The sequence below is a fragment of the Mchenga conophoros genome, linkage group LG3 (genome assembly GCF_057382185.1).
Source record: "Mchenga conophoros isolate Kocher_MC1m ecotype Shallow Benthic linkage group LG3, M_conophoros_male_GT1.1, whole genome shotgun sequence".
Taxonomy (NCBI): Eukaryota; Metazoa; Chordata; class Actinopteri; order Cichliformes; family Cichlidae; genus Mchenga; species Mchenga conophoros.
Window position 1 is genome coordinate 84,424,181 of NC_140528.1, and position 20,514 is coordinate 84,444,694.

Genomic DNA, 20,514 nt, shown 5'->3' on the forward strand with positions numbered 1-20,514 from the left:
GTTTAATCACTTGTCTTGGCATAGAGCAATATTCAGTGCAAACAGGATTCATTATTTTTGCAACGTGCATGATAGTAATGTGAGGACTTAGCAAAGCATACAAATTATGTCAGGCTCTGAAAGCAAACAAGAAAGCCTGTGAGGAGTGAAGTGTGGACTTATTTACATCCTGAACACAAAAGCGCAACGTAATGCGAGCGCAAGCTGCGCGAGACAGTGACATAACCTCTTGATGTCGCACAGTACATACAGTAAAGACAGAACTAAATGTCACTCTCTGTATAAGCATTTAAGTATTGGCACACAAACCTTCCTGAGTTAACTTTTACTTGGGAAATGGAGTATAAGGTGTACAGTTTGCCCAAAGTTTACATATGTCTGTACAATTTAATTGTATGATGTAATAACTTTAAAAAAATACATTAAAAAATATATTTCTGTAGTTTTTACGCATTCTTGATACCATAGGTGGTTGAAAATTTAAGTAACGCAATCAGCTATTCCCAAGACCAAACAAAGGCTTTACATGCTAAAGGAATGAGTGATAACATAGACTGTATTTAAAAGATGGGATGTTGCAAATCTCTTCCAGTGACCAGCAGGGGGTGACTCCTCGAGTTGCAAAAAAGGACAATTGTACAGAAGTCTAGAAAAGGACAAACATTCTCACTTGAACTCCGTGAAGTCCTGAGTTTATGCTAGTTTTTATGCAAATTTTGGTCCTATATAAAAATAAGAAAATCTATCTCAGTTTCCTTTGTGCTTATGCTGTGTCCTACAATAGATGTCTTAGATGTCACCCATGTGTCATCACATCTGGTATTTAGCTATGGCTAAAATGCTAGCAAGTATGGCAAGTAGCTTTGAGTAACCAAGCATTGCTTCCGTGGCTAAGAAGAAGCTAACAAGCTTAGCTAGCTAGGTACCCGTATCTGATCAATGCAACTTAAAGTATAAAAAGAAAACAGGATTATGTGTGATTAACTCATTCACTGCCATTGACGCTATAGCCGTCAATGGCAGTGAATGAGTCAAGTGGTTTAACTCATTCACTGCCAGCCATTGGCAGTGAATGAGTTAAGATTATGACCACATCTTTCAGAGGCAGAACTACTTATGTAGAAGGTGAACTGTGCCAAAGCCAGCAAAAATACAGCAGAAGGATCTTAAAATTTAAGGCCTTATAAGCTAACACAATATAAATAAAAAATGTGTTTTTTGCTCACACATCATTGCTAAATCTCATGAAACATTTGACGTGCGCTCGATTACATTCCTGATGCCTACATATAATAGAGATAAAGCCCTGCAAGCTTTGGCCGGTGCAAAACATTTAGCACCTTTCTTGCAGGCGCAACATGTTCGACAGCCACTGCTGCAACTCAGTGCTTGTTATAGACACCATCTACAGCTAATTGTAGGCTCCTTCAGATACAAAGCCAATACATGTGGCAGAGTAGTTATTTATCACTGGAGTGCCTATCAGCAGCTGGGATGGCAGCCTGAAACTAACTGCTGCTTTAGACTTTTTGAGTTGATTTATCTTTGTTCAATCAGCAGCAAATGTAAACAAATGATAGGAGTCTAAAGCATCAGTCCAGTCTGAAGGTCAAGGCTGAGGTAGTGCCGTGCAATTTGTAATGCTAGGGGAAGCACAGGGGGAGATGTGGTGGAATGATCTACAATAAATGTGCAAACAAAACCAAAGTGGTGTTATTTCAGTTGTTTAACCTTTGTGAAATACAGCATTTCCTGCACTCGCACCTACAATCTTATTAAGTCATTTTTTGTCAGGCTTTGCTCTTAAAGTTGGTTTTAGTCAAATGGAAATCAGCCTGTGGGTAAAAAAGAAAAATAATTGTTTTATTTTAAATGTAAATTGATTGACTCTGCATGTTGAAGAATTTGGATAATCGAGTTGAATACGTCACGATTCTAGTGCAGCAACCTGCCCTTCTTGTGTCAAACCAGGGAGTTCTAGAGAACTCCACAAACTTTGCAGTAGCATTCACTGTAACCAACTATTTACGGTGTCAGAATGAAAGGAAGGCTACAAAATCAGGCATTTGTAAATGAGTTAAAAAAACTGGCTTGGCGAGGGACACTTATTGGAAACTTTGCAAGCCTGCTGATAAACCCTGAAAGCAGGGTGCATGCTATATTAGTAATTAAAGCTAAATTAGGTTAGGAAACTCATTTGGTTGCCAGTGCAGGTACTGCAGATTCCCTTATTTTAAAGGCATATCGCTGGACGACTGTAGATGCGGTTCTTTTCTTGTGCGCGTACACCTTTTCTGCTCCTTGGAGCTCCTCAGATACTCCAACGGCAGCTCGTCTGAAACATCCACCGGGTTGCTATAGGCCTCATAGTCCTCTTCATCGTGCTGCTGCCTCGCAAAATTCACAAAGACCTGGAATACAAATGAGGAGGAAGAAAGTACTTAAAAGCAAAGGCAAGATAATAAACTTCTGCTGAAGGGCCCGTGGACACTTCTCGTTTGCGCTCTCTCCCCACCCTCTGCCTTTAAAACAAACAGAAATAGCGGCACGGACGACGGGGGTGCATGAGAATGAGATGCCAGTCGAGGGCTACGGAGCATCAAGCAAGCGTCTCGGCTCACACAGTGAATGTCAGTTTGACATCTTTTGACCAGCAGAGAAAGAGAATAAAACAATCAATTCTTCTCTCTGTGATGCCCATTTAATGTCAGACGAAATCAATCCTATGGCGTTCATAAAAAGCAGTGTGTATTTCATTGTGCTGTAAACATCACAGGCGAGCGGGCGTTTTAGTCTCTTAGCATCGGCGGTAAAGCTACACAAAGACTCTCTGCAGACGGAGAGGGAGAGGAAAAAAAGGCAACCAAAGCGGATCATATAAAATGATAAGAGCATTGCTTTTCCATTTAACCATTTTCATGGCTGTGTGAATATAACAGGACACGCGAATTACTAGATTGCACTTAAAATCTAAATGGAAAATAAATAAAATTGTCCTCCAAGCCAATCCCATCAGCAGCTACTCAGAGGCCCTATCAATTAAACTTTCTTCACAGATACACACTTGCTAAATCAAATAGCAAATAAGCACATGCAGAAGGCCATGGATGAAGAGAAATAAACATTAGTAGCCTGTTTCTTCTGGGCTTAAAAACAACCCTCTTTTGTTTTATTGAAGCTCAGACGGGTAATAGAGATCTATCCAGTCAGCCTTTGAGGCTTCTGTTTTTAATTAACCGGTGAATATAATCTGAAACCTTATAATTTAATGGTAATGAAGTCTTTATTAGCATTAACTTCCATCTTTTGAACAAAGACATACATTTGCCAATTACTCTGATATATTTACGTTGTCATTACTGACAACCATGTCTTCACTAGTGAAAATACGGCTTTTCTATCGCTAAAGTAATGACCTCGTTTTATGTGCCGTATACATTTAGAGTCTGACGTTTGAGAACTACAGCAGTTTGCTTTCTTCCTGAGAGTTAGATGAGAATATTGATACCATTAGTTATTCCCGTGTTCAGCCTTGAATTGAAGCTAGCAGGTGATCAGTCTATTTTAGCAACAAAGAGGAGCCCAAAAACACCTGCCGGCATTTTTAAATCGTGCCGAGCACACAGACAAAAAATTAACTACATACCAACTTCTGCTGAAAGCAAAAGCTTCTATCTATCTATGGTTTCACAGTCCATAAAGATCAAGAATGACTTGATGCGTAATCCACACAAACTCCATGTGTGAGCACAAAGTATATTTCACTTCCAAACATATAATTAAATATCTCTCTCTGTTTTGTTTCCATGTTTTAGGTTAAACAAGACACGATGTTGTGTGACAGCAGGTGCTTTTCTCTCCTGCTCGCGGGAACATTAATTAGCCTATCTAGACATTTAAGTAGATCTGTCTTCCATGCAGACATTCATTATGAGAGAATTCTTGGCTCAGTTCAGGACATGAATATGCACAATGTGTTTTTCTGGTTCCTCTGCGATCTAACGTCATGCGCCTAAACAGAATCACGCTGATATCTATTGGCCACAGAGCACGTGAGCAGCTGAAGAGGTGACGTACGCTCTTTCACCACACAGGGTTAAACTAAAAAGCCATGTTACTCTGATTCAAACAAAGATACTTCCTGTCATAAAGTTAAAATGATCTGATCTGATCTTCAGGTTTTTGCTATTTATCCTTTCTCTGTCCTCTGGGAGTTTTTTTCTTTCCTGCCATCACAAAGTGCTTTATACCTTAAAGAATAAAATGCATTGAGGAGACTGTTGTGATTTGGCCCTATATAAATAAGCCTGAACTGAATGGTTAAAGAAAACTTTAATAATAACAATAAAACCACATGAACAGTCATTTTTTACTGAATAGTGTAACTACGTGGATAAAACTTCCTTATAGAGAAGCTGCTAAGTGTAAGCTCATTGAGCTAGTAATGTCATAACATCAGCAGCGTGTATCAAGGTCACCGTTGTCAAGACATCTTCTCAGCAGAGAATAAATACGAGGATAAGAATGACAACAAATGCACCCTCCGCCCACCTCTGCTGGCCTCTGACTCACTGGCTTGATGTGCTGAGGCATGCACAGCATTTCATATTCATAGTCAAGGCTGCGTAGTTGTGCAGCAGAATTGCAAAGTGCTGTTTGTCTTGAACTTTCTGCAAAACTGAGCGTGGGAGCTTTAATGATGCAGCCATTTTTTGACTGAGACAAGCATGGCTAAATTCCTCTGCGGTGTGATTATTTCGTAATGTTCACTTTCTGCATTTAGCCAACCATCCATTCATGACCTGAACGTCATGCACCAGCGCTGCTGAGTGGCATTTTCTTAATAACAGATGGATACAGGCATTAATTACATTATAGGGGTGCGCTGGGGTGTTTATTTGGTACCCACTGAGGCAGAACCCAGAAGGGGAAGGACGCGAATCAGCCAATTAACCTCAGCTATACATCAAAGAAGTCCTTGCAGAATTTAAACTGGCTGTTTTTACATTCGTTACATGTCATTAAAATATTCCTGCTCATCTCAAGATCCCAAACAGAATCTCTCACAATGTCTAAAAGTGGAAGATTTTAATTGTGTGAACAAACCAGTATTTAACGCTTCTGAACAATCATCATGAGTCGCAGCAGTATCAGGGTTATCAGGTGAGTGATGGGTCAGTCACACTAGATTATAAATACTACAGCAGTAGGAAAAAAATCACTGCTTATCCAGCGACAGCTCTGAATTTGTACACTTTTGGCCGAGTGCAGGTACACATTTTCGATGCGCTTCTTTGCAACATGGGACTCGGTTCAATTGGTTACCAGTTATCATTATTATTATTATTATTAGGGTGCCTAATGCTTTTGCCATTTTGCAAATATATTGTCATCCTGCAGGGACTACATCATGATTTGTGGAGGAATATCTGAATTGGTATTTCTTATTCTTACGCTTTGTTTTTAGTACATGCTAACGCTGCGGCTAAATGCTTCCCTGTTTTCAAATTCCAACTTTGTCTCCCAGATTATTTGACTAAAGCTGGGAGGTCAAAAAATGTTTGATGCTTGAAAAAAAAGTGGACGCTAACTCAAACAACAACGTTGCTTAAAAACATCAAAATATGCAGAATATTGTCTGTTTCATTTGTTCACAAGCGTGAGGTAGTATCGGTTCACAGGCGCGTTGTGAAATAAAAGCGCGTTTAAAAAAATACTGAAAGAGGGGACCTAAGTAAAGAAACTTTATAATCAACACATGCATACATATCGGATGATATATGGATCGAAAAGGTCGGCTGCTCCATTAGTGCTTCGGCGACGGTGCCAGAAAAAGACGCAAACGTTTCTCGTTTCTGCAGAAGCCGCTTCTACGAGACCATTGTGAAAGTCACATTTTCCTTTTAAATCCCTGCCCTGCACTGTCCTGGCCATCAGCATTAACGCCTGAGCTCAAGGCCGTGCGGATCAATATTAATTGTAGTGCAAGTTGGGTGTTATACTGTAGGTCAAGGCTCCTCTCTATAAATCACCAGCTGAAAGGTGACTGTCTGGGTCTCCACAGGTTCTCCAGCCCTCCCCCCGTCTGTGTGTTAATACTGTGACCTGCTGGTCCAAGAATGATTTATTTACTGCCTCTGATCTGGTAAATATTGACCAGAGCAGAATGTGGGGCAAGAAGACATAAATGTTAAAACAGATATTATGCAAGGTTCACCGCTGATCTGTGAAGTCCTGTTAAAAACGCTTTATGGAAAAAGAAAAAAACCTTGCAGGCCAAATTGAAGCATTGAGCTTTTCATTAAATTTGACACTCCTAAAGGGCAGATTTTACTTAAAGATTCTGCAGAAGACTGATTTATTTTGAATTATGGGTAATCTACAAGTTGATCATCTGTGCAGTGTCCTTTATAAGACATAATTCGATTTAAATCCAGTCGTGACATTGCACAACTGAACGAACAGACAATTCAACGCATCTGTGTCAATTTTGTTGTTTCTCTTTTTTAAGGCTTTTCTTTTTTCACCCGTGGCGGAGTGGAAAGATGACCTTTCTGGACCCCTCAGAGGTTACTCTCACCTCCCGCATGGTCATCTGCTGCTGAGCTAATGGTGGGTTTGGAAGACACACACGTACTTGCCACTCACTGCCTGATTGCATTAGGTCCCTGGGGCTGTTTGGAAAACACAAGGTGAATCCAGTCCGCAACACGCAGCGCTCGGTTTATCTCGCCAATCAGTAAGCTGAGCTAGTGCACTCTGGCTGGAATAAAATAAAATAAAAAGATACTGGCTGCACGAGTTTTATATAATCAGTCCAGATTTGGGATCAATACTGGTAGCTGGCGGCTGAACAATCTTGGCCGTCCAAACTCAGTGCACTCCTCATTGGTCTGTCTGACAGCCTAAATGGCAGAAAACAATGTGTAGACAATGATAGATCTTTAAATCTTATCCGCTACTGGGCAGACCTGCATTAAACAGGAGCACCTAAAATGGTCAATGCATTGATTGATGAGCTAGTGAGCCATTAAAAGGGAGCAGCAACAGAATTACAGTAGGCTTGTAGAATCACACTAAATTTAGTTGGTGCATCGCTTTTGCATCGGCCTGCACCACCTAGTGGAAGGCTCAAGCTGTTCTTATATACAGAAGATGGGCAGAGTGCTTCCAGCTCAACGCAGCAACAACAATCAGTTTCATCATAATCACATTTCACAGATTTGAGCTGTGACACTTTTCAAAGCTGCCTCTGGATGTTACTTTTGTTTCGACTTTTATGCTTGATCTTTGCTTTCAATTTTCATGTGCTGCTTGAAGGTATCAAAACACTTAAAAATGCATCATTTAACAGTAAACCAAGTTTACGCTCTTACCTTACTTCTTTCCAAGCAGAGATCTCACATCTCTCATATTACTTTTTTCTTTATTACGGATTAAAGAGGATCACGACTGCCTACTACACAAGAGGAAACCTCCAGAGCTGCAACCACAGAAGAGGTAAAAAAGTGCAGTTCATCAAGGTGATACTTAGAGGCTGGCCCCAAAAGGGAGTCAGTATAGGGTATGATTTTTTTTTTCTCCACAGTTTAGAAAAACTCCTCCACAACAGCTAATCAAGTCAAGAACACTCTCGTGGACGTAGGCATATCATTGTCAAAGTCTACAATCAAGAGACGCCTTCATGAATGGACTTACAGAGGGTTTCCAACAAGGTGCAAAGCACTGGTTACACTCAAGGACGGATGAGGCAGAAAGAATAATAACCCAAAGTATTCTGCAAAAGTAACTCAGGAGTTTCTCACTAGAAAATAAACGGCCAAGTCAGTCATCTGATCTCAGAGTTCTCGACTTCAAACAGTCAAGTGATTTTCATCCAAGTATGAAAAGCAATCCTATGAGTTTGTCCAACTATTGAAACACTATTGAAATCCATGATGCATAATTATAATAATGAATTGTGATCGTTTCACTTGATTGAAAATCAAGCCAAAACAACAAAATTGTGTTAGTGCCCAACTGCATATGTTTTCTTTTTTTTTTCCTTTTTTCCACCTCACCTGATCCAAAGTTGTCTGGGACACCGAGTAGTCCTCCACACGCAGCCTCCGCTGATGCCTGGTGAACTGGCTGAAGATATTGGCCAAAGCTCCCTGTGCGTGTGGGAACTGATACTGCAGCGTGTTGTGATGCTTCTCTTTGAGAACGCTGCCCGGAAAGGTCTTCTGGACGAAGTCCTCGACTGGCTTCAGTGCGGGCGGAGAGCCACCGACCCTCACAATCACAGTGTAGCCATCACCAAATCTAAAAAAAAGAGAGGTCATTATGACACATTTAGTGCCAGACAAAAAAGAGAAGAGCCGCAAACAAGCGTGTTAGTGCCAAATAATGATCTCTCCTCTCCTGTTGTCATGCCATAGCGCGACAGAGAACAGGGATGTGTACTAGAACAAACAGACGTGCCAGGAAGGAGAAGGAATATAAATGAAGTATTGAAAACGGAATTGCGCTCATGTTTCCCAGCCATTTCTAGCTTCCTGGATTAAGTAAGCAGGAGGAGCAGGTGAGTCAGACACAGCGAACCGCAAAGCCAGCTCAACTTTAACAAGTATGTTGGTAGCGGATAGAAAAAAAATGTATTTTCCAAATTATGTGTGTAACTAATATAAAAGAAAGCATTCATTTGGTTGACGAAGTGCTGCCATGCCATGCTGCCCCCCATAGACTCTTTTAGCATCTTTTTGCTAAATGATTTGATTTCACTGCCTGCCACGTCACTATTTTGGTTCAGTTTCACTGCTCTCAGCAACCTTGCACCAAATGAGAATCTGTTTTCAGCCAGGAAGCTGTTACACATCACCAACCCAGCATCAAGTAGAGAGGGTAAGCCACTATCTGGAGTACAGACTCGAGCATCGAGCGGCTAAAGAGACAGCGACTTCCCTCAGGAAGTTGCTGCAGAACAAAACGGAGGTAAAGGAGATTCATTATGACACTTCTGATGACACCTCTGACGACTCACACGTGTCTTCTGGGCGCTTACATATCCAGTGAACTGTTTGTATTGTTTGGTAACAATTCTGGATATGGTCTTAATGAGCTTGTTTGTTTCGCTAACCGTAAAATAGCAGTGCGTGAAAATAAATAATTAAATGCTTCTCTAATAATCTGAACATACAAACTTTGTCTAAAGCATGCTGAGAAAAACAGCAAAATAAGTCATCATACATGAGAGGGTACATTAACAAAAGTATGCTCCACTGAACAGTCAGCATGCCATTTTTGAAAATGTGTCAGAATGCAACACCGCTACGAACAATATCCTGGACATAAAGTGTTGGCACAAATGAAAATGGGTCATAGCTAAGCTCTAAAGTTAATTAGCATTCTACATCTTTCCGAATGTGTGCTGTGTCTGGTGAGCACCAAATAAAACTCTGTGCCTTGTTATTCTGTCGTTAGCACTCTGATGACCCATTGTTTTCTGCCTAATTAATTCCCTAATGTTGGATTTACTCATGGAAACGTCCATTGCGGCTAGTGTGAAGCTACATGCAATTAAAGTCAGGGGCTCCCTTAGTGACAATTAGAGATATGGTGAATAAACTACAGGCCTACATGCTCCCAGAGAGACAGGAAGCAAAGTTCTGTGCTAGTTCTGAGAAATGCATTGCACACCCAGGATGGGTTGCAGCACACCTTCAGTTAAATCATTCTCAGTTGAGGAGCCACAGTCCAGGCCTGATGCAACTTTGTATAAATTATTGATGGCAACTCTTATTTAATACTCATTTTCATTAAGAATGCATAAGAGTTTCTAATGCTCCTTTCAAAAGTGGGTCTTATCACAGCAAGGACTCAGTTAAGCCACATACTGCAATGCTATGGCGCATGCTAGCATGTTGTCCGTCCACAATAACAACAACAACAGCCTCCATCCAACCGGCCGACCAACAGGGAGGATCTGAGAACTGTGCCTGTGCTGTGATCTCCTCAGGGGCTGCACACCACGGGTGATCAAAAGCATCCCCATGTATCTCTAAAACATATTATGTAGTGCACTGCATGTGGATAGTACAGTGGGTGGCTTACAAGTATCAGCGTGTTACTGCTTGGGCAACCCTTTGACCATTCAAGATGTTACTCCACACTGGATTAATCCCTGCTCTCAGCTCTGCTATGAAATACTTTGCTTTTGCTACGCATCTATTTGGTTCTTTCCACCATGAAAGGTTCATACAAAACTGGCTGTTTCACAGATTAATAGTTTTTAATAGTCAGTCGCGTGAAAACCCAAGTGTACTTATCTTGGCCAAGTGCTGAGCCCAAAGACTAACTGTGAATCTGCTCGCCAAGAGATCCGGTTAGAAATGTGTATGTTTTCATCCCACATTGGCTTTCTGTAAGCTACAGAGGACTCGCGCGCTGTGTTGCGAGTCCTCTGGGTGCTTAAATTATTTGCAGCTTATAATGTGAAACAAATGTTTTCCTCACAATCCCTGCGTAAGAATAACATAATGTCACCACGCTCTGCTCCTCTAGAGTGTGCACGATCAAGCTGGACAGCATTACAATCCTGTTATTATGGGATTAGTTTAATAATAACCCCACCACCCCACTCCTCCCTCTAAAAACCTCAGTGCTGTTGAAGATTGTAAAGACTAGAATTTACAGTTAAATTTAATTATGGGCTATGTTATTATGTAAATACAATATATATCCATGCATATAACTGTCTGTCCTGTCTCCCTCCCCTCACCCTCAAACAGTCGGGATAGATGGCCCCGCCCCTCCCTGAGCCTGGTTCTGCCAGAGGTTGCTTCCTGTTAAAAGGGAGTTTTTCCTTCCCACTGTCACCAAGCACTTTTTGGGGGGTTTCTCTGTATTATTGTAGCGTCTTTACCTTACAACATAAAGCACCTTGAATTGAACTGTTCTTCAGCATGGTTACTGGTGTCCCCAAGAGAGAAACTAGTATATCACAACTTGGCTCATTTTTATAAACAACAGTCTGCACATGCATATATAGTATTTCCAAGGATTCTTGGTAACTGAAGTTGCTTTGGTGTCCATTTGTAGTCCAAGTATCACGAGCCTATAACGTTTGACCAGGCTTTCAGGCTCAGCTCATATTGTCAAGTCTGTGACCACAATCTCTGCGTGTTTATTGTATCTAGCAGCTCTCATGATCAGCTAGGTGCAAAAACATTTTTTTGCAAAGATCCAACAGGCCAAGAAAGCATTTAGTTGAACAGTTTACAGTAATGACGGAGATAAAATGCCTTATGAATTATCTTCCCCCCCATTCTGTCTCTCTTTGTCTTTCCTTCATTGCAGGAGCAACACAGAAGCTACGGGCAGTACTTTGTGTAAAAAACCCACAAAAACCAAACCAGCATTTCTCTGTTTCTGTATTCACATCAAAACACGCTATTTAATCTCTGATACACTGTCTGTCTTGGCTCTCCTCAATTAAACTCTGGCTGCGTTGGGGGAAAGGTAAGCTCAGCTATCAACAAACAGAGCTTGCACTGCTTGGCGTGGTCATAACAATGGCGCTGCATGTGTGAAACAATAATTAACTTTAAACTGGCGACATAGAAACTAAAAGCGAGAGCTGTGCTACTTGGGGTTGAATATAGCTCGCGAGAAAATAATGAAGGGATTATATTTACAGTCATGACTGCACCACTTTGTCACAGCTAATCCTTTCATAATATTTTACATTAGAGATACGATACAGCGGCGCAACACAGCATGGCAGAGCCGCTGTAATGTCTGCGGCGCAGTTCTCGCTTCTTCATTTTCATTATTCTGCCTCGATCCTCTCCTTCGCCCTGGTCCGCTGGAAAGTCGTTCTTCCGTGTAATTTAAAACAAACAACAGCCAGACACAGATAAGGGCATGACAGGCAGGAAATAATTCGGCTGCCTTACTTCATCTGAGGGAGTCTGGAAAGGTCACCCTCACCACTGCCAAACCTTGTATTTGTGTCCGCGGGGTGGGGGGAACGGAGGGCATGAGGTCACGTTATGGCTTGGGTGGTCTGATGCTTTGATCAGGCAGGAAGTCATCCAAAAAAGTTTCTTAGCTCCTGGAGGAGAAGCTAAAAGAGCTCGAGGCAGAGGCTCCATTAACAGTGTAAGGACAGAGGGATGCATGGGCAATCTCTGTCCAGTTAAACTGCAATTTAGGGAGCCATAAAAAAATAGAAGTGACAAAAAATATCGAAACCTACTGTAAATTTGAGTCCCCCTTAGCAATTTTCTTTGCCGAAAACAAAACAAACAAAAGGCAAAAGAATAAATCAGCATAATGTGAATATATTACCTTTCTCATAAAATACATTTCAAAGCCTGTATCAAACATGCATTGTTTATATCCGTGTTTGCTTGCTAATATTCTTTTTCAATTTGCAAAGTGTATTTTCCTGTCTGTAGATGTGTATCCTTGCTTGTGTGCTAACAGAGCACATGATGACACTGCAGTATCCTCATGTTTAAAATTAAGACCTGAACGGGAGCTTCTGTTGGCTGTGTGCATGCATGCAGACAAGGAAACTGGGATTTTTAAGTTACTGTTGTAGATGGAATAGTGCGCTGTGGATCTCTCGTACGATACTTAAGAGCATATACACCGATCAGGCTTTAACATTATGGACTTTTTTAGTGACGTTAATAACACTGGTTATGTCTCCATTGTGGCACCTGGATATATTAGAATATTTTGTCCTGAAAGTTGCTGGTAGAAGCAGGGAAAATGGGCAATCATGAGGATTTAGGCGAGTTTGAGGGGAAACTGTGATGGCCTAACGACTGAGTCAGAGTATCTCCAAACTGAAGCTCTTGTGAGATTTTCTTCATCTGCTCTGATGAATCATTTTACAGGAACAACCTGGAGGAGAGGCTGCTGGTGACATTTTACAGAGCCACCATAGAGAGCATCCTAACGTACGGCATAACAACATGGTATGCAGAGTGCTCAGCTGCACACACCTGAAGAGCCCACTTGTTCAGGAATGGTTTGAGGAGACTACGGCGGCTTTGAGGTGTTGACTTGGCCTCCAAATTCCCCAGACCCTAATCGAGCACCTGTGTGATGTACTAGACAAACAAGTCTAGGTCTATGGAGGCTCCACCTCACAACTTACAGGACTTAAAGCAGTGGTGTCCAGGCCTCGAGGGCCGGTGTCCTGCACGTTTTAGATGTGTCCTTGATCCAACACAGCTGATTAACATGGCTAAATTACCTCCTCAACATGTCTTGAAGTTCTCCATAGGCTGGTAATGAACTAATCCTTTGATTCAGGTGTGTAGACCCAGGGCGAGATCTAAAACCTGCAGGACACCGGCCCTCGAGGCCTGGAGTTGACCAAGCCTGACTTAAAGGACCTGTTGCTAACACTTAGTGCAGATACCACAGCACACCTTCAGGGGACTAGTGGAGTCCATGCCTCAGTGGGTCACGGCTGTTTTGGCAGCCAAATGACAGATCATCTCATGACAGATGGTCATAATGTTATGCCTCATCAGTGTATATTGACTTAAATCAGCTTTAAATAAAACTCAAAGTATGAATGAGTTCAAACTATCACATAGTGTCTTATTAAAAACATCCTTTATCAGTGCTAAGGTGTTATGCATAGGTATATAATAAAAAACTGATCTTAAAATTAAGTAAGGCTGCGCTCAGCGTTTCACTCTACTTCTGCATTTTGGCTTTGTTTGGTTAAATAAATAATGACATGACGTAATTGCCCCGTGTTGTTGTTTATCTGAGATTGCATTGACCTGCTGAGCACCAGATTATATGTAAAACCTTAGAATTTAAAGAGAGACTATTGTTACTGTTAGGCGTGCGCTCATATGAAACTGTTACAAAGTTTCAATTAATGATGTCACGTGTGTCCAAATGTTCTCTATGACCTAAAAGAGCTGGCTTCAGGCTACCAAGAAAAAAAAAAAAGATACATTTTTGTGACGTCACAGGGAACACTCCTCGACAGCAAAACTGCAGCTTAAAGCAGTTTGTGAGGGGCAGCCAATCGGAGGAAAGTTGCCTCAAAACGAAGGCCCGGGATGAGATAACTATTGAGCTGTGAATCACTTAAAGTTACTGTAGCAGAGTCTTAGAGTAAATTATGGAACTGTAAATGAACACACAAGGTCACCTTTGGTGTTACTTTAATTTACCTGTGTGATTGCATGGCAAGAAATATCTAAGATGTATTTACAAGGCACTGGCATGGGCTCATATGAAGGCCATCCTGTGGCTTGTAAAAGTTATGACTACTGCATTTTCAATAAGCATGAGCTTCATAAACCGAAATTAATAATATTGATAAAAGCGTCACCTGTGCAATTCATCACTTTTGGTTATTTGCTATCAATCCACAATCAAATGTTGCTCATCTTGAACAAATACATATGGATGGGACGTATACTGCACCTCATCTGTGACCGCCAATGTTCTGGCAGGCTAAATGACACCTGCACTGGCGACGCACTGTACACTGTAAAGAGAATTATTTTGTCATTCATCTCCGCGGGTGACATGCACTTAAAAACCGTAAACTATTTAGTTAATGGCGCACCTGCAGAGCTGACGCAGAGTGAGTGGGAGGCGAGTTTATTGGACTTCTCTTAACGTCAACTTCGGGTGGGGGGATGGATCCAAACTTTTCTACACGGCTCTTGTAAAAAACTCCTCAGCGCTCGAAGCACATTACCTTAATGCATTTAAGGCACTTTGCATCCTAGTTTTATTTCATGATGTGCTTTAAGCAAGGAGAAAATCTGACTGGAGGCTGTGGGGTGTGCTTACCGCAGCTACTCGGTGAAGTGGGGATATGAATGATATCAATCAGTGAAAAATCCTGCAAAGGCTAGTGGGTGTCCTTCCAAACTGACAAGATTATAGGGGAGCTTTGAAGCTGCTTTTATTGGTTCCTCCACTTCATTTGGGTTTACTTAACACCTGGGAACCTTCAGACTAGCATGCTGCTAGACTGAAGCCCTATTTACAGCCCCTTGTGCATTTTATACTTATTTATTTCTCCCCATGCCCATCAGCCTTTCATAAATTTCTAGAAGTGTGATTGATTTGAGCGGCTCAATGCCAGGGCAGGTTTAAAAAAAAAAAGACAGGGTGTTTTTAACACCCATGGTGGAAGATAATGGAGAGGCTACTCGAGATGGCTGCCCTATTTCTCTGAAACGCACCACCCTACCGAATCTTCAGCTCCTCTCGCACACTGACTACGTCTCTAGTGGTCTAAAATGGGCCATTTTGGCTCATTTGAGGGTTGACTAATACGCCAAAGGCAGGGGTGGGTGCGGCAGCAGAAGGGCATCTGTGTGATAAGTACACGCGTGCTGTCGAACTAAAGGGGGCAGTGCTAACAAGGACTTGGATGACTGGGCTGAAAGCCTCGCCACCTTCGTAGAGAGTCGGGAATAAATAAGAGTAATAGGGTGAGAGGCTTCTGAAGGAGAAGAGTCAGTCGGGGGAGGTGACGGGTGGGAGCAAGAGTTGAGAATGTGGTAGGGGTGAGCATGTATTACATGCGAGCAACAGGGGGTCAAAATGTGAGTGCTGCCCCCGTGGAGAGAGATCTGCACTCCTCTCGAGGGTTTGTGATGAAAAAGAGATGGGACAATGGGACAGGGAAGGAGCTCCCTCCACCCCCCCAGATTTGCAGGTCATCCGCTCGCGCCGTGTGACAACTGCGTGCACCACCATTACAATGTCCCCACCCCACCCCGTACTTCAACCCCCGCTGGTCTGACTGGCAGCTGCTTGTGCACTTGTGAAAAACAGCCCCTTCATTTCCCCATTAGAGCCAGAATGTGGAGGCATATACAAAATGATGGCTATTCAAGGGTGAGTGTGTGTGTGTGTGTGTGTGTGTCTCACAACATGACAGCACAAACATGTGGCAGGATAGTGACGAGAAAAGAAAACAGAGAAGACATTCCTTAATTGCCTTTTCAGTCATTAACGGGGTCCCACACCTCATGAAACATTAATTACAGCAAGCGCAGCGGAGATAGGCATGCTTAATTAGAAATTATTCACTGCGTGGCGAGAACTGAGCGATAGCATTTCAGCGGCATGTAAATTGTCCATGTGAGATCTAAAATAAAAGTGCCCCCCCCACCCAATAAAAAAAGGCAGACGTCACGCTTATCTGACTTTCCTCTCGTTCGCTTGTCTTGTGAAGTGAGTCCCTTTTACCTGATATCACGTGGAGTTAAGTAGGACACGTGTTAATCCTCTGTCCTCATCCCTCGTCCATCCCCTCTCCAGACTCCACCCATGCTCTGGAGGCTCTTACCCGTCCTATACTTCCTGTGCAGTTCATGCATTATTTAACCCACCCTGCCCGTGCCCCTACCGACAGGATGCAATTGACACGCAGGATCAACGAACATCTGGGCGGGCCTGATTGCTCTCCCTCTCCGGTCCTCTGTCTCTTAGCTCCTATCACCCCCAATTCTCACTCTTTTTTTTAATCACCATCTATAATCTACCTATTCCCTCCCCGTAGTGATCTAAAAGCCCAGATGTTTTGTATGACATTAACATACTTGATGGGAAATACCCTTGACACCGGTGACCCCTCCTTGCTCCTGCAGGCGTTTCTGCTAATCCCCCGCACAACTTGAAAAATGGTCTGCTCCACCCCTCATCCCAGGTGTATTGATCTTTCCCTGCACCCAGAGATTGCCACGACATATTCCTGTCATGAATGCAGTGCTTGTGTGTGTGTGTGTGTGTGCGTAATGTTCTTCCAGTTACCAGCTTGCACAAAGGAGTGGTAATAATAATGTCACAACACTGTAGCTAAGGTAATGGATTGGCCTCACTGTTACATGCAGGGCTCGGGGCGTACGTGCTGGACTTGGAAAATGTCAGATGAATATCAGAGAGCAGACCTGAGCGCTAAGAGTTAAGAGATGTAAGAAACCCATTAAAAGCCCTGACGAATATCAATGGCCGCTCACGCTGTGAATAAGGACAGAGACGACGGAAACAGAATGTGCGAGAAGAGAAACAAACGTGAATTTGAGGTAATGGCGAAAGATCTGGAACGGAAACGCCAGCCCAGCATACGTGACTGCGTCTTTTCAGGTAAAATCAATACAGTGCAGCCAATATGGAAAATAAACGACTACTTAGTCTTCTGTCTGAATATATGAGGTTAGAGCTTTCACGGTTACTATGGGTAAATATCATCATAATCATGATCGCAGATGTGTATATACTCAGCAGCCACGTTTTCTACACCTATACCTTGTCAGTACCACTTTGGACCCCCTTTGCCTTCATATTAGCCTCAATTCTTCACAGCATGATTTTGGTCCATACTGAAATGACAGCATCACACAGGTGCTGCACATCCACGATGTGAATCTCCTCTTCCACTACATGCCAAAGGTGCGCTATTGGATGACTGTGAGTACAGTGAACCATTTTGAGATGATCTAAGCTTTGTAACACGGTGCACAGTTATCATGCTGGAAGCAGCCATCAGAAGATGGTACAACATACCATTACACCGCCAATAACATGATGCTTTCATGTTTTTTATGCCAAAATCACGGCAGCAGAAATTGAGAATCATCAGATCAGGAAACATTTCTGTAACCTTCTGTTGTCCAATTTTGGTGACATTTGGAGAGGTAAAAAAAAGTGTAGAACTGCTGCTCAGTGAATATGTTCTCATTTTCAGACTCTGTAAACCCTAGAGATGGCTGTGTGGAAATATCCCACGAGATCAGCAGTTTATGAAACACTCAGGACCAACAACTCTCTTCAATCACCATTCTCCTCCATTCTCACGCTCAGGATAAACTTCAGCATCCCGTCTTAACCATGGCTGCATGCCTAAATGCATTAAGTTGCGAGCATGTGGTTGGCTAATTGGATATTTGTACGTGCAAATGAAAGGGTATACCTAAAGAAGTGGCTGATGAGTGCGTATATGGAGAAAATTTAAAAGAGAAAGACCACATCAAGGTATGAAATGAAGGCGATGAGAAGAGAAGGACGTCACCACATACCGGAACTCTACGGCTATGGGTCGTTTACAGCATTAACATGTGTTTATTTTTACCTGCTAAATAAAACATGATTAACTAAGCAAACATATTACAAATGAGTCATTTCACATTTATGATGGAATGAAAAACAATCACAGTAACAGTATTTCTGTCATATCTATAATCTGTCAGTCAAATCATCCATGACTTGGTGTTTTGTGTTTCGTCTTTTTTGGCAAAATTAAGATGCATGAAGACAGTGACAGAGTTTGTAGCCTTAACTATACAAACTGCAATCACACACTAATTTTTCAGATTATCATACATTATATGCATTACTGCTATCAACACTGAAGTTTTAGTATCATCAGTACTGTCAGCCCTGTCGACTAGCAGCACCCTGACGAACATGCTGCCTAACATTTGTAGCATCGCAGCACGAGAGCGAATGTTCATTTTTGTGGCTCTCCTCTTGAGCTCCTTCTTAATGAAACAATCCAGGTAGTATAAGCAAGGTTTCTCATTCTTCCTTAAAAACGTAAATCTACTCCTATATTCTTTTTATTATCAATACACACCGTTTTGTGTTATTTATATACACAGTATAAATAACAGAGCTCCTCAGTGGGAGACAGCGATTTCTTTCATCTCAACTCAAGTTACTTCAAAGATTTCTGCGGTTTAATTCTTTCTCCTCTTCTCCGTCTTTGTTTTAGTGGCAAAAACCCCCAAAACATCCCTTACCTGCTCTTCAGATGCTGGATGCTCCCGAGGCACTTGAAGCGACCATTTACCATGATGGCCATGCGTGTGCACAACGCTTCACACTCCTCCATGCTATTGAAAGAAAGAGAGGAGACTCGTGAAGTAGCAAAAACAAATAATTGTAAAAATGCCTTTGTCTATGTCTTTAACTTCTGAAACTCAGGTCAAGATCACATCAAATGTGAAAATCGATGAAAACTTTAGATTAGCCACGATTTTTTAAGGATCATCTTTAAATTACACAACAATATACGAGGCATTCAGGGTAACGAGCACCAAGTTTGGCTAAACATTTGATCATGACCATCATTGTTAGCACCCAAGTTTAAAAAAAAAAAATTGAGAAACCATATTGAGTAATATCTCATATGAAAGGGCATGGAGAGAGCTGTACAACATCACAGTGATGACAGAGATTTTTTAAAAATTACTCACTTCATGAATCAGTCTTAAAATCTCAGGTTTTTAGCCAACTCTGCTCCAACCATATGGGTGAAGATGAGAAAATAATGATTCAAGGGCACAGGTCAAAGGTCAGGGTCACACAAATTGATTAAAAGCTTTAGTTTCTATTTGATCATCTCTAAACTTTAAAGCAATATAATAGTGATTGGAGGACATGAGCACTTTCTTTGTTTGAACTCTTTAAAATGCTATTTTTTAATGCAACATTATACGACTTCACAAAAAGTTTAATATACTACACTAGGTTTCCATTAACACTCCTGACATCAGCACAAATGATTCATGAAAACGATGCAGTTGTCATTATTGGGGATCTCCATATAACTTATGCTGACGTCAGCTTAAAACATCAAAGTTTAAGTACAGCCCCTTCCTTTCAGAGGGGCGGCGCTCTCTGAGTGCTCTTGTTTTGGACCACGTGGACTCACACCTTCACTCACCCACTCATGTTGACTCCCAGTTCAAATTTGAGCATCTAAAGCGTACAGCAAATTCAGTAATCAGAGGGAGACGAAGGGCCCATCTGTAGTTCTCACCCTCTAATTTTTTATCTCGCTCGGCGTCGCGAGTGAGCACGAGTCATTTGTATCCGGGGCAGAACCTGCAATGCCTTTCTGAGGAATGACGCAATTAGGATTATGACTTTGTAAAAACCTGGCGAGCGCGCCACTTAACAAAACAAAACCACCTGGTCATGACATGGACGATTGGATGCAGCTCAGCCGGCGTGCCCGGGACGACAAACGCCAAACGCTCCACGAAAGCAGCACGTGTAATAAGAATCATTCATTCCATAGGCGCTGCCTGCCAGCCTCACATACGACTCGGGTTTGGTAAACGGTCAAACAAACAGGCAGCAAATTGTTAAATGTTCCATATCGACTCGGGCCGTCAACGTCGTGGGTTTCCCGGAGAAATGTGGCTTTTAATTTTTCAACTTTGCTAAAAGAAAAGACAGAAAAAACCCACCATATCTTAAATTGGTGGTCAGCGCTACAGAAGAAATAGTAAACTTAACTTTGCTCCGGGAAGCCTTGGATAATGAAAAGACTCCAGCACTGATATTGACAGTTTCTCTTTTCACAGAGGCGAAAAAAGAAGAAAAAAAAAAAAGCGGCAGTCAGTCAATATGCCCTCACGCTTCATGACTGCTTTATAGCAGCCAGTGTGTTTCTGGCAGCCAATATTAACTGCCACACAGGAAACAATACCTTTCAACTAAAGTGTGGCTCCATCAATT

General features: G+C 42.0%; 1 protein-coding gene and 1 pseudogene across 2 annotated transcripts in view; one reads left to right on the plus strand and one right to left on the minus strand.

Moving 5' to 3' along the window:
- Positions 1-20,514, plus strand: part of LOC146581185 (NACHT, LRR and PYD domains-containing protein 12-like) — a 503,983-nt pseudogene that overhangs the window by 333,271 nt on the left and 150,198 nt on the right. The window lies entirely within an intron of this gene.
- LOC146581195 (uncharacterized) overlaps positions 1-20,514 on the minus strand; it is a 46,133-nt gene that overhangs the window by 11,520 nt on the left and 14,099 nt on the right. Inside the window, exons 6-8 of the mRNA XM_085250936.1 lie at positions 18,789-18,881; positions 8,061-8,304; positions 2,288-2,411 (exon numbers count right to left, since the gene is read on the minus strand). Coding sequence (XP_085107062.1) covers positions 2,288-2,411; positions 8,061-8,304; positions 18,789-18,881 — 461 coding nt within the window. The remainder of the gene's footprint in view (positions 1-2,287; positions 2,412-8,060; positions 8,305-18,788; positions 18,882-20,514) is intronic.